This window comes from Coloeus monedula, assembly GCF_965178545.1.
Source record: "Coloeus monedula genome assembly, chromosome: 1".
Classification (NCBI taxonomy): domain Eukaryota; kingdom Metazoa; phylum Chordata; class Aves; order Passeriformes; family Corvidae; genus Coloeus; species Coloeus monedula.
In genome coordinates, this window is record NC_138781.1 from 30,533,305 (window position 1) to 30,548,324 (window position 15,020).

General features: G+C 38.2%; 1 protein-coding gene across 2 annotated transcripts in view; it reads left to right on the forward strand.

The window, feature by feature from the left end:
* The window catches only part of HDAC9 (histone deacetylase 9), a 456,537-nt gene that overhangs the window by 23,544 nt on the left and 417,973 nt on the right, over positions 1–15,020 (forward strand). For both annotated transcript variants that reach the window (XM_082290871.1, XM_082290873.1), the window contains exon 2: positions 9,968–10,078. In XM_082290871.1, the coding sequence (XP_082146997.1) occupies positions 10,060–10,078 (19 nt within the window). In that variant the 5' untranslated portion in view covers positions 9,968–10,059. The remainder of the gene's footprint in view (positions 1–9,967; positions 10,079–15,020) is intronic.

Below are 15,020 nucleotides of genomic sequence, written 5' to 3' on the forward strand. Positions count from 1 at the left end.
CATCACTGTGCTTGGTGCCTGCACTAAGCCCTGTTTTCCCTCTCTGTCCTGTTTGCAAGGTCCTTGCAGGAGGAATTCCTTTAAGTGCTACACGAACACAAGGCGATGCTGTTCTCACGTGGGGGTCTCTGTGTGTTACATAATGGAAGTAGCCGAGTAATTCCTGTAGGTGATTGCCATGATTCTTGGCTTGTGTTTTACCTGTTGGTAGGTGCATCTCTTTCTTTGTATTCTGGGGACTCCTGACCTAAAACTAAGTTGTCACGAGTTTGTATTTTCCATGTCTTACTCCTGTGTAATATTTGGTTTTCTGGAAAATTTTCTGTCATGTACAAGTCAGAATTACCAACAGTCCAAATATGCCTGCAGATTTGAAGTTCTCTGCTTCGTATTTCTTCAAGTATTTGTTTCTCAGATCAATATTTTAAGACAAGTGATAAAATTCAGAAACCATTTAAAAATATTTTATTTCCTAAAATGATACCTCATATCATAAGTGGCTTAGACTTTCCCAAAATCAGAAATATATGTGTATAGAAGAGTACAATAACTTACCTGTAAATGAGGTAACACTTCTACACCTTTTTGAGTATGCCTGTGTCATTGAAGGAATGCATCTGAGACTGGATACTCTTTCTTTAGCGGAGAAAATGGTACACGTGAGAAGGTAATTTTTGAGACCTGTGTTTTGAAGTCCACAGAAATGTACAAATTCAAGACTGCTGAGGCATGGTGTTCCATATATGACATTTCAAAAAATTTTGATAACTCTTAAAGGTCAATTAAACAAATGAGTCTTAACAGAATGTCTTATTAAATGGTTTGAATCCTGGATGGGACAGCTAGCTAATTTAATGGAAGTAGCAAAAGTGGTTCAGAAGAAACCAAAGAGAGTTTTGTAGCCTCTGTGGAAGGGCTGGAGAGCAGCAGAATATTATGATGATTCACCTTGAGGTTTGTCTGGATTCATCCAAACCAAGTTTCAAAGCAAAGCGTACAAAGACATACTGCATTCTAAAAATATGAACTGTTTGCAAATCAGGTTCTCTGTGCTAATATCTGTATATAAACATAAAATCTGACACGAATATGGATTTTTCAAGGGTATTTTGTCATAACTTTGCTCTAGCCTTCGCCTTAAGGCAGTGATGACATTCCCAAGTGTTTTTGATCACATCAAAATGATTAATCACTGCATGCTAAGGAGGGTTTCTGTGAGGGGGAGTATGTCCTTTTGTCTTCAAATCAGAAAAAAATGTATTGAATGCAAACAATTATACTGAAAGTAAATTTTTGGTGATTCCATATTAAATTTTTGTAATGTGTGAGGAAGTTTATACATGAGGTTGCCCTTCTAAAATTTTATTATATTTTTTCCTTTTAATTTAACCATCACATACTCTCAAGTTTTCTTTAAGAGCTTAAAAGGAAAGCAAGACTGATTCCTTCGGAGAGCAGTTCAGATCACAGGCCAAGCATCTGAAACTCCCTTTGCAGGCTTTCCCTTCTAGATAAGTAGTCCCTTCTTGTTGAGTCTGTCTAAAATGGACACATTTCCATAGGGAGGCTGATAATTCCTGTTGTTTCATGAGAGGTGTTCTGTTATTCTAAATTAGCACGATGTTGCAGAAATGCAAAAGTGCTTTTTTGTATGAAGGAAGCTTTGATGTTCTGATACGTTCTAGTTATGATGTCCCACTGTGGTAAATATTCAGGTGCTGTTCATCTCAGATTAAACTCAAAACATGAAAAACTAGTTGTTATACTGCCCTTTAAGTGAAAAGATAAAGTAAAAAAAGGGAGTAGGGGAAAATTTGGTTCCTATCTATAGTTCTTTATTGGTAGCTATATGTCAGCTACCACACTCTGCAACAGGGCCAATAACAGCTGAAATACAATTCAGTTTAAGAAAAGAGAAGGGCGAGTGGCTGAGAGAAATTTAGTTTTCATCTAGTGAAAAGGCAAATGTAAACCAAAGCTGAAGTACTGTGAACTAAATATTATAGACTCAAAATGTTTCAGAAGCGTTCTGTTCACGGTCCTGTTCATTTAAAAGAACAAGTTTGTAGTTCTAGTGCACCAAACTATGTTGGTGAACCCATGGAAGAAGTTATTCTACATTCTAATGTAATGTTTACTTACTTAATTTTTTGTTCTTGCATAGAACTATATATTAAGATTCTGTTTTGTGGTGTTTTTTCTTTTTTATTCTATGTGCATGCAGACATAGAATAAACAGTCCATCTCTTTCTCTCCTTTCCTCTACTGTAACCCATTGTTAACAGTGTTCATGGGTTAAAATTACACTTAATCTCAAGCATTTTTAGAGCAATGGGTGTTCTGGGACACACCCAGAAGGCAGAGATGGGTAAGAGTATGCACACCAGGGTTGTTGCTCTTCACATGACTTGAAAGGGCGTGTTTTGGGTTTTTTTATTTCTTTATTGTTTTAATTACCAGTGACTAAGTTATTAATGATGATTGATGATAAATTACTGATTAATGAAGTCTGGCCTCCCTGAAATTCTCCCTCAATTATGTACAGTATAGGTCAGAAGTGCAGAGCTCACAGTGCTGACATGAGTCCATATTCCAGCTGTCATTTAACTTTGCTCACCACAGAAGTTCACTTACAACTTTTCAAAGGCAAATTTAAGAATTTAGAAAGCATTTCTGAATTGAGTGCTTGAGTTGTCTGGTGGTTCCTTCCCAGGAGTTTGGATAGTTTTGCTAGTGCTGGGGAAGAGAGTAAAAATAAAAGAAACTTAGAATTTGTGATTTCCTTCAAAATAAATGGACTCTGTAATTTCTTTGTCCAGCTTTTTGAGAAGTTTTAAGAGACAGATTCTTTCTTTCAGCTGTATTCATCTGGTAGAAGTTTCTCCATCCCCGTGCATGAGGGGAGAGGACTGTACCCACCTCCATACGACCTACAAGGGCTGTTCTTCATGTGTCTTGTGTGTTCTTTAGTGTCTTTTAGTGGAATGGCTGAGGCTGGAAAGCATCTCTGGAGATTGTCTAATTCCATCATGGTGCACAAAGCACAGTCAGCTACAGTAGACTGGCCGAGGCCATTTTCACTTGGGGGTTGAATATCTCCAAGGTTGGAGACAACCTGGATGGGCAACCTGTTCCAATGAAAAAGGCTTTTGTTTCTTTGTTACTTTCCTTATGTGCTTCAGTGAACTCTGAATTTTAGGATTCATTTATCCCTAGAAGAAGGTCTTTTTGTTTCCAGTACTGATTAAAATCTGGCATAATTAAAAAAAAAAAAAAAATCAAAATGCGGACTTAAAGGCCTGTCTCATATTTTCTTTTCCTGCAATGAAAGCATCATAACAGGCCAGTCCCTCACCTGGTGTGGTATCTGCTACTGCGTGGTTGTTCTTGATACAGGCCAAATCTTTTACATCAGCTCCACTTTACAAGGGCACAGCTGGATGTGCTCTCCTTTTAATTCTGAGAAGGGGCTGGCATGAAAGAGGGAGATAGGACAACTTAAGCTGCAGCAGAAGTATTTCTGCAGCTGCATGGTGAACAAGTTCCAAATCCTGATGAGGCTGAAAAAAAGGTTGTTTGGTTTTGGGTTTTTTTTAAGCTATATTGTAATTCGAACTGGTTTCACTGGGAAACAGAGCAGAAGCTTGTGCCAGTTTGTTCTAACTGGCATAGCAGAAGTCCAGGCAGCAGCTTAGCAGGACTTTATTTAATCCTGTTGATTGAGGCCCTGGATTCTTTTTTGGTGGAAGACATCATCTCACCTTGATTTTTAGAAAACTTACTTGCTTCCTCTCTGTAGTAGACAGTGAATGTAAAAGAGGTTGTTGAAATAGCTGTATATTATTGCTTGCTTAAGAGAGTTTCAGGAAGGAGGATTTGTTTTACTGGACAGACATCTGAGCCTCTCACAACAGTGTGAGCCATGTGCTCACAACATGTGTGAGGTTTAACACTGCTTAATACTGCATATGAGTAATTGGTAAAACATAGTGATTTAACTTATTGGTCAAAATAAATAGTTGCATGTTAGAAGTATAGCTGAGGATTCTTTACAGTTTCTGTAAGACAACTTTTCTGTTAGATACTGCATCAAAAATTACTTTGTTGGGGAAATATAAAGAGTATGACAGTCCAGCACTTGCTGCTGGAGTGGTTCTTTAGTACCAAACCTTCAAAGGTATGTAATGCAAAATTGTTACAGACTTCAACAAGTCTTTAAGTAGACAGCTAATTAAGAATAAGATGCCTGAATACCTTATGGTAAAATACTTAATCCTGCACTGAGCTCTGGATTCTGAAGGCTTTCCTGTGGAACCACTAAATTCCCACTGAAAGCATTTATTCACCCCAATGTCTATTGGACTAGACTTTGGTCTTTTTACTGCAAGTAAATCTGCACTATATTTGCATATAAAGGTCACTGCATAATAGCATTTACTGCATAATGTTCTGGTTTTGGTTTAGCTTTACTTATTTTACATTTGTAAACCAATTATAATAGCCATTTGCTTTTCGAGCTGATGTCTTTAAGTACTTTGTCTTGGAATTCATACCATTCCTTAACACCTTATCATCTTTTACATATGCCAGCTTACTTCCTAATCAAATTTAGAAGTTTGATACAAGGTTAGAAGGGTTTGATTTGGCACTCTGGGTTTGGCTTATATGGGTGCAAATCACTTCAGTAGAAGTTCATTGTGATTTGTCTTCCAGTCTTTATGTCGTCATGCATTTATTATTATTTTTTCTAAGATCTATAGGTTGATCTCTTTTTTATCTGATTTTCATTAGATACAGTATGAATACCTATTCAACAATTTTCTTTTGAAAAATGTCTTTCCTTTAGAAAGATACATTCTTTTTTTTAAGCATCATGCTTTTCACATTTAGTAGAGAACAACTATTGTTCTTTTGGTTTTGGTTTTTTTTAAAGCTTTCATATTTCTTTTAGTTGAGATTGTTGCTGAACTGTTCATTGGACAATGGAATTAGTACCAATTCTTATAGCGGTTTGAGATGTTTGGTTTTTTAACCCACAAGCTGTTAAATGTGAGAAGTGAATATTTCTTTCCTGTGATACTTCAGGTTAATGGCCTCCAGCATTTTGATCTCAATTTAAAACAACAATTTTGTTTCTAAGTAACTGAAAGCTATTTAAAAACAATATATGCAGCAGAGAAACAACTAGATATATTATTAAGGGTAATGACCTATCATGTCCAGAATTTAATGAAGTGTATAATTCTGTATTTTTATCCACAAAATCTTTCATAATGATTTTCTAGACCCCTTTGCAAATAGAGGTATTTTGGAGTTGGGTGAAAAATCCTCCTGGAAGAGAAAGATCTGGAAGATACCTCCAGGATGTAGTTTTGGAAACTATGGATTCGTTTCAGAAGCTCTCATGAAAAATTCATCTTGGGCACAGGGAAAATAGAAGTAGAAATATATTTTTCATCTGAATTCCATTAATTTATATTCACTGCATCCTATCTCAGAAACTCAATTCCCAGAAGCATTTTGAAGTATAGGCACAAGACAGAAAAAATATAGCCAGTGAATATAGTATTGGGACAACACAGCGAGAGATGACAGTTTAAAGGGATAATATTAACTTGAAATGCCTAGTTATGTTAGAAAATACTGTACCTACAATGTAGTCATGAGAAATAGAAGGTTTGTGGTGGCTAGTGGGCATGAAAACCTATATTCCATCTTAGTACTGTTCTTTTGTAGCAATTTCAAAGGTGCATCAGTCCTTGAAGTGTATGAACTGTTGAATTTCCTTTGAAGAAAAAGGGGAAGATTTAGGGTTCCTGGATGAGCAAATGCAAGTCACTAATGTGGAGCATCACCTCCAGTGACATATATGAAGGTAGAAGTTAATTTGCTGCATACTGTGCTGTAGCCTAATATGCCAAGTTGATAATGAGTAAAGGATAAATTATCATTCAGTTAAAATATTGTTAAAAAAAAACCCCTTAGAATGTTGATGTTGAAATATTAAAGTTAAAATGTGCTGCATTAGGAACTACACTTAGTCTGTCCTAAATCCTAAAGGCCCTTGCTGTACCTTAGTATCTTCAGCATCTGACCAATCAGGAGCTGTGTGCTGTTTTTGCGGGTGGAGATGGAGCACAGATGCATCTCCCAATGAGCAAGTACCCCTCATGAAATTTTAATGTACAATGGCCAGAGCTGTGCTTTTTTTAATTTTCAGTGCTAAAATTAAAAAAATATGTGGCACTGCAGTTCATGGTGTCTAATTTGCAATACGACATTCCTTCAGTAAAGGGAAAGAAATGAAGCATGTCAGCTTATCAGTAGAAGTGTATTTGAATGAGAGTGTCTGTGTTGTGAATATAATTTTGTATATGGTGATGTGGAATTTTTTATGTTCTAAATGGGAACTTGCACAATGTGAGCCTTGTATCATATTTACAAGGATTTGTTAAAACTGAACCTGAACAACATTCAGCTTAGTGAAAGCTTTGCATTTACATGGAATATATGGAAATAGAGTATCAGGAAGGATGCCAACTGCCACTTCATTAAATACAAGACTACCAGTACAGTTGAATTTACAAAATTCCTTAACAGAAATCTTTTTGTGGGAATCCCAGCAGAACACTTTCTTATACTGGAATTATTCTCACTAGGTTTAACTCCAATGAATATTCAATGCTGATGCTGTCTTTGGTGATCTTGACAAGGAAAAATCCTAAGTTTCCACATTATGTAATCACAGAGTATCTCCAGACCTGTGGAGGTACCTAGTCCACACCCCTCTTCAAGGCTGGATCAGCTACAGCAAGTTGCCTAAGACTGTGTACAATCTCCAACAACGAAAACTCAAAAAACTCCCTGGGCAGCCTATTTCTTAGATGTTTGGCCTCAATAATAGGGAAAAAGTACCTTCTAATGTTTAAATAGAATTGCCCATATTTCAGTTTGTGCACATTGCCTCTTCTGTCTCTGGGGATCACTGAGAACAGTCTTGTTCTGTCTTTACTACTTTTTACCTAGCTACCCTGCAATAGAGCACCTCCTCTTCCCCTAGTCTTGGGGTTTTTCTGTTTCTCACTTTTCTCCCTGCCACCCACCCCAGCCTTGGCACATACATTCAGTAGGTCCAGTTTCTCTAGCCCATTGAAGTCCCTCTGAATGACAGCAGAACCATCTACTCCTTCCAATTTTGAATTGTCTATAGAATTGCTGAGGTTATGCTCTGTACCGTGAGCTAGGTCCTTAATGAAAAGCAGTACTGGCACCAGTATTGACCCCTGGCGGCTCCACTGAAGTGACTGGCCTCCAGCTGGGCTGTGGCCTGCAGATCACAACCCTTAGAGCTTGGCAGTACAGACTGTTTTCAGCCACCTTGCTGTCCACTTCCCTGTGTCTCGCAGTTGGTGAGGATGTTCTGGGGAACAGTGCTGAAAGCTTTTCATAATTCAAGATAAACAACACTCTCAGCTCTCTCCCCATCTATGTTCTAGCTATTTCATTGTAGAAAACTATAATATGGGCCAAGCATGATTTTCCTTCATAAATACATGCTGCCTATTTCCTACCCCTTCCTGTCCTTCACATGCTTGGAAATTGTTTCCAGGATTATTTGGTCCATCACCTTCCAAAAAATTGAGTTGAGGTGGACTGGCCTTTGGTTCTCTGTATTTTCCTTGTCCTTCTTGAAGACAGGAGAGATGTTTGCTTTATTACAGTCTGTTTGAACCTCCCTTGATGGTCATGACCTTTCAAAGCTATTCTGGGAGTGCCTTTGCAGTGGTACTGTCCAGGTCTGCTCTCATGGGAGCATCCATCCCATCAGGTCACATGAACTTATGTATGGCCAGCTTGTTTAAATCTTGCCTAACCTGATTCTTCTCCAAGGGTAAGTATTCCTTGCTCTGGAAGAGCAGGGAAGAACCATGAAGCAGCTTGTTTCTACAGTTTCAGCACAGCTGGTATCATAACCCAGTACAGGATTGGTGGGACCTCTGTTTTGAGTAAGGAATGTCACTCAAATGGAATATTTGCACTGACAGGAGCTTGCCAGTCGTATCTACTGATCTCTCTGTCTCTCACACACAGCTATCCCAATTATTAGCAATTATCTTTATTAGGGGAAAAAAGTGAAGATTTTTCTGAGGAGAAAGCTTACCCATTTGAGAGTGCAGTCTGAACTGACCACATGTTCTCTGCTCTCATATGAGCTTCAAGTATCCACTTAGATGGGAGCTCTACACGAACCAAACATACACAAAATTACCGTTTTAGTCATGGGGATTATAAGTGAATTTCAAATATTAGAATATTGTCAAATCCTAATGCCCAGAATTTTCCTAATGCTCAAATATACTATATTTACTTTAAATGTATACTGAAAACTCACTCAAGTAAAGTCCACAGTTATGCATCAATATCCATTTTCTACTTTCTGAGAGAAAGCACATACTCCCAGCTGAGGCTGGATACTGGATGAATGGATGTTGGATTCACTGGAAAATAGTTTTTCATGATCTGTGTAGCTGCTAAGATAATAATGAGCTCAGTGAAATTAATTAGAATCTTAGAACTCCTGAACTGTGTATTGGTTGTGCTTTTATTGATAAATCTTGGAGTTATATGCCTGCTGCAGCCAAAGTAAGGATCTGCCCAAATGCAGGTTTTGGATTGGGCTTCACAGTAAAGTCTGTTCAGTTTTATAGTGGCTCCATCTGATATTTGATGAATTTTGATGCATGAGGTAATGCAAGGGAAAGTAATTAGGATTTTCATGAAGTATAATGAATTTTGGTTTTACAGGTGCTGTCTGTTGGAGTGTTGGCTGTGTCCAAATATCATGCCTATTTGAGCAGTGTACATCCAGCTTGCTTTAGGGGGCATGCAAGCAGAAGTTACTTATCTGAACGTGTGTTTTTCCTTTCGTGAATGATAATGATGCTAAACTTAAATGATTATACTTGGTGAAAATGTAATTTACTATCTCGAATTTGGCTGAGCTCAGCTTGAAACTAAATGTGCAGTTGGTAGTTTAAAAAAAGTGACAAAAGCTGCTAAAATATTCAGCACTAAGAATATCTTTGACTACTTAGATACTTCAGGAGCACTGGCTGAATAGGATAGTCACAGTCGTAATGCACTACAACCTTCTCTTCTCTCTCATTATGCTGTTTATATCATGCTTGAATGAAAATATATTTTAGTTCCCTGAAAGCCTCTTCTCTATAGCTTTAAACTTTCAGCAGATGGGAGTATTAGAGGAACATTCTTGCCTCTGCTTCTGTATTGAACTGAGGATGCCACAGGACTGTGAAAGGATTCAGCCGAATTGCAGAACCTTCCTTGCCCTGCTCTCGAGCAGCCCACACCATTAGCAGCTCTCTTTGTGGTGTCAGAGATGTCATTAGCTTGTCGTGGGAGATCCCTTCAGCTATGCTAATTATTTCAACAAGTTCTGTTCATGAGCTGTTTAAACAGTGGAGCTTCAGGAAGTAGTAGCTATTCCAGAAAGGCTTTTGAATGCAGATCTGTTTCTGCACATTCATGTTTCAATGCTGACTGCAGACATATACAGTAAAACTGTGAATTGGCCCCTGCTTAGACAGAAGGATGTAATCCAGATATTTCTACCTCAAGTCTTCTATTTCATATAATACCCTAATCGTAGAAGAAAGAGAAAGGACCCAGTTCATCCTTTACTTTCTTATGTAACTGTAGATGGGCTGTAATGCAAATTTCTAGTTGAGCTACTCTGAAACTTTAGGATTTCTGAATTTTAGTCTTGTTTTCAGTGGTCATCAGCTCTTGAATTTGCAGCAAAAAAGTACACTATGGAAAGAACCTTTGGGGTGAGAGATATCAGATGTTCTTCTGTTAAGTGTGTTTGACATAATTATATTCTCTTAAAAATATTACATTGTCAACAAATAGTCAAAGGTGATTTATTCTTCTTTATTTTACTCAGGTTCATCACACTTCTGGAAGAATCTCAAAATCTGAACGGCCTCTGCCACAGTTGCTTTACACTGTTAACAAGATACCATTCCATTAAGAACAATGAGCTCCACAACACCAGGTCAGTTTGTTTATATTTATACCTCACTCCTGAAGAAAAATGTGCTTTATTAGGAGGTATATAATCCTTTGTGTTGATGAAATGAATTTGGCAAATTACTGACATGCAACACTTCTTACAAAACAGGACAATGGCTGTATATGCAGAAAAGGCAATTTTGGGGATACCTTATCACAGTTGACTTGTAAAGTCAGTATAATCCTATGGTACATTTAAAACATTTTCTTTGTTTTTATTAAGAAACTGATTACTCATGATCTGACATGAATAGGCATTTTGTAACTTTTTTAATTCTTAATATATGTAATTAGACATTAATTTATTTTCTGCTTTTTCACAGTTGCTTCTTTTAAAGAAAGACTTCAAATGATATCCTGTTACTTTTCTTTTTAATTCCAAAGTCATCTTTGGCCATAATAGGCATTCTCTGCAGAGCTTCCTCCTTTAAATACATGTAATTAACAATGGTCTCTGAACCTTCTTTATCCAATGCCTGCAAAATGAGTCACTGCAGGTTCACTTGATAGAAAGCAAAGTATCAGTAGCTGTTTAAACTTCCAAGAAAACAGAATGCTGCATATGGAACATGCCTTGACTTCAGTTCTTTTGAGGAGTGAGAGTCCCCAATTCAAATCCCTGCAACGTCCCATATGGTTCACACTTTGTTCACCCACACTTGAAGTATCTATTCTTAGTACTGTTGGTAAAATAACCCTTTACAGGTGGCTTATTTTATGACTGCTTTGCTTTTGTGCAAACAGCCTATAAAAGCATCAGGGAAAACACTGTAATACTTTGTGAGCTGTATTTATCTGTATGTGCTCTATTGCAAAGAAATTTAATTCAGTGAGCATTTTTTGAGAATTGTTGATTGTAGTATTAAAAACTGGCAATGGCTTTTACATCAAACGGAGTCAAGCATAGCTGGGTTTCAGACTTGGCCTCTTTTTCTGACAGTGCAATTTGGTGCATGCAGTGAATTACCCATACAGAGCACGACAGGGCATTCAGCAGAAAGGCACATCTTTATCTGTATCACAGTGGTGCTTAATAGGAAATAATCTTGTACTTTCCTAAACATGCAGTTCAGATGCCAAAATACTCCAGCTGATTTGGTATCTTTCCAATGTTTCTTCTTTTGTGTTAGATGGGGTCTGTGGAAATACCCAAAAATGAAATTTGCTCTCACAAAAAGAAAGTAAATTTTTTGCTACTCTTGTTGCTAAGAAGAAAGAAGATAGCAAACCTGAATGCATATATATTGTCTGTTTCTGCAGGCTACATCTAATGCAAGAAAGGAGAAACATTCAATATAATCAGATTACCTGTAAAGGTATTTAGACACTTAAGAAACATCACTTTTAGTAGGAGTTAGGTGCCTAAATATCTTCAAACCTACTCCTGAGTGTCCCCCATCATTAGAGTTAGCCTCTGAACACTCTGAGTTGCTTCACCAACCATTTCAGTACACCTCTGTGGCATGTACAGAAATGCAGTATTCAAGGGCAGTGTCAACCATGGGATCCTCATTTTTCTTTGCCTCAGTGAAACAGAAGTGAGACAGGATTTATTTGGACTTTAGTCCAAAAGTAAATGCCATAAACTAGAGGAGGATGAGTGTCTTCATGTGGCATCTCTTCTGTCCCCCAACTGAGGGAGTCTGAGATTTGTTTTGTGCAGTGCTCTGTCACCTTTCAGAAGTCACTCAAATTTCTGCTTTCACTGCAGAGTGTTAGGAGAAGCCTGCCATTTCTCTGAGCAGTTAACAATTGATGAGAATTTTTTAGAAGATAAAAATTGCTAAATTTTCTTACTGCATCCATAGTAATTGAGTTCCCCTTTTCCAGTCCTCTTCAAGTGTGCGTATTTTTTCATACATGGCCAATGTCTTCTTCCCTTTGCAATTGTTGTTGCTACTTGTCCTTTCTCATGGAGTTTGTTTTTTTATGAAGGTTAATCTTATGAGATGAAGAGATGGAAGGACAGTTCCGTCCAACTTAAAGGTCCCTTCCAACTAAAACTATTTTATGACTCTGTGATTCTCCTATGATTCAGCTTCCAATTTAAGTTTAAAATATGTATCAGGTTGTAATTGTTTCACTTGTAAGATGCTCCAGTAGTTGCAAGCATCCCTAGTATTCCAGAAGAAAAATTAATGAATTGCCAATGACATGAGCAGCTTGTTCCTGTGATGGTGAGCCTGTGGTAGGCAGTTCTGGCATTTATGGCTTGTAATTTAAATAGCAAAAGCCTGATTGAGATGTGTTTAGTAGTGTTAGAGTCAGGGCTTTTGTGCTTTTTCTTTTTTATTCCTGATAATCTTGAACATCTTCAGGGAATAGGTTGCTATAGTCGGTTACAGCCAGTAGTTAGGGCAGTTTAAAATCATTTCTAAGCAGGACACTTTAAGCACATACAGTATACAGACAGTATTTATAACCCTTTTTTCTGTGGTGTAACACCAGGATGCTACCTCATTTGAATACCAGTCTGTGTGTCTTGTACATAAGACCTGTGAAAATCTTCATAATATATTGTAAATGTTGATATTTTGGGTCATGGTTGTAAGTTACAACAAAATGGTGAATGTACTTTTCTTTTTTTACAATATATCTAGCCCACATATATATAGCTTTTGTATGTACATTCATACATGCTGTTTACACAGAAGGTAAGTATATTTTCAAAGAAAAGAAAAAGAGAAGTAAAAAGCGAGAGGCAAACTGGTAAAGCAGTAGATGAATGGTATAGGCCAGCCCACTTCATGGATGGCTTTTTCTGTCAATGAAAAATTCTGAAATGCTGTAAAAAGGATTGTGTGCACTTTGCTAAATTTCTGTGGTTTTATGATGTGATGTGCTAAGTGAAATTGCTTTCCCTTCTAACTTAAATTGTCCGAAAGCCCACTGAAAGACCTTATGTGGAACAAGCAAAAATTATGCATGTTTTATTCAACCATTCTCTGAGGAACCCCTTTGGATTGAGTTTGTCTGTAGAACCAATGCACATAAGTATTTCCTTATATTGTATGATGTAATGAATGTGGGGCCTCCAGCATAGCAACATCTACTTGCAACCACTCTGTATCCTATTAAATTGATCCCAGCTCTTTGAACCTTCTGGGAGCAGGCTCTTGCTAATCTGTGAAGCTATTAAGTATGCTGAATCTCAACAGGGAAAGGTGCTGATGTTTACTTTGCTTGTTATAAATTGTAAGATCATTAAGGAAGTGTTTACATTCCGTAGCCATTGCATGTTCTGAAACTGATTACTGTGCATAGAAAGTGATGGTCAGAAAAAGAAAACATTTATTTCACAGAATCACAGAATTGTTAGGGTTGGAAGGGACCTCTGGAGATAACCATTCAAACCCCTCTGCCAAGGCAGAGTCACATAGAGCAGGTTACTCAGGAACTCATCCAGGTGGGTTTGGAATGTCTCCAAAGGGGGAAACTCCAGAACCTCCCTGGGCAGCCTGTTCCAATAGCCAGGGATCTGCCAGGATGAACCACGCTTCTCAGAAAGATATGATGGAACTCCCTTTATTCTATTGTCAGACCCATAGTTATACCCTAATTCCCCAAGCACGCATAAGCAAGCTCCATACTATTGGGTTACAGCTACTGTTCACACGGCCTTTAATAGCAAGTGATAGGTTACAGATTAATATGCACACGACTAACTAACATAAGTTTTTCTCTTTCTATGGTCAGTAGAAACATCCTGTCGGCTTGCCACATCAGCATTGCTCCTCTCTTCTTTCCCTAGTCAAGGACAGGAAACTAATATAGCTTGGATTGTGCATGTATACATGTCCCTGTTCACTCAGCCGTTTCTCTACATGTTCCAGTGCTCTGCCACTCTCAACGCAAAGAAGTTCTTCCTCATGTTGAGGTGAAACTTCTTGTGCTATGGTTTATAGCCACTGCTCCCCCATCCTGTTGCTGGGCACCACTTAAGAGGCTGGCACCAACCTCTTGGCTGGCACCTGCGTTTGAGTTATTTGTATGCTTTAATGAGATCCCCTCCCAGTCTTCTCTACTCTTCTCTGGACTAAACCGGCCCAGCTTCCGCAGTCTCTCCCCATAAGAGAGATGCTTCAGTCCCTTAATCATCTTCGTGGCCCTGTGCTGGACCCTCTCCAGCAGCTCCTCGTCTTTCCTGTACTGACGAGCCCAGAACTCAGCACAGTGCTCCAGATGTGGCCTCGCTAGGGGGAGTGAAGGGGCAGGATCACCTCCCTTGACTGCTGGCCACACTTCCTGATGCACCCCTGGATACCGCTGGCTCTTCTGACCCCAAGGGCACTGCCAGCTCAGTCAGCTTGTCATCCATCAACACTCTGTGGTCCTTCTCTGCTCTTACAGGGAGTAGTTAACTTAAAGTTTTGAGAGACACTTTTTTTAAAAACAGTCAACATTACCCAGTGTTGGATTAATACACTCACATGTATTTTGGACTTACCTCTCTCTAACTGTCTAGTACTTTGAAATACATCTTCTATTAACATGGTGGTGTAGTTGGAGATAGTGTCTATTGTGTGCCTACCAGCTCAGTTTCCAAGGATTCCAACCCTTGGAAAGGATGCTACTCATCTGAACAGGAGAGAGATTGCTTCATTTAAAGCATGTGTTGGTTTAGTACAGTATTTTTTACCCAGATTTTTTCAAAGAAAAACAGCATCTATGGGGAATGGTAGATTATAAATATTTCTGTGAAGATACAGATCATTGGTTTTCTTTTTGTAAACTGAGGAGGGGAATGAGTCCAGCAAGAGCTCATTTCTTCTCCCCTTTGCCTCTCCTGTCACCCAGATGTTTCAGATTTTGTGCTCTACTTTTCCCCTTGAAATTAAAAGCAGTATTGGAATAGTTAAATGAAAAAAATTCTATTTAAAAAACAAAGCATCAAAACCACTAAAATTAGTCATGGAATAATTTTC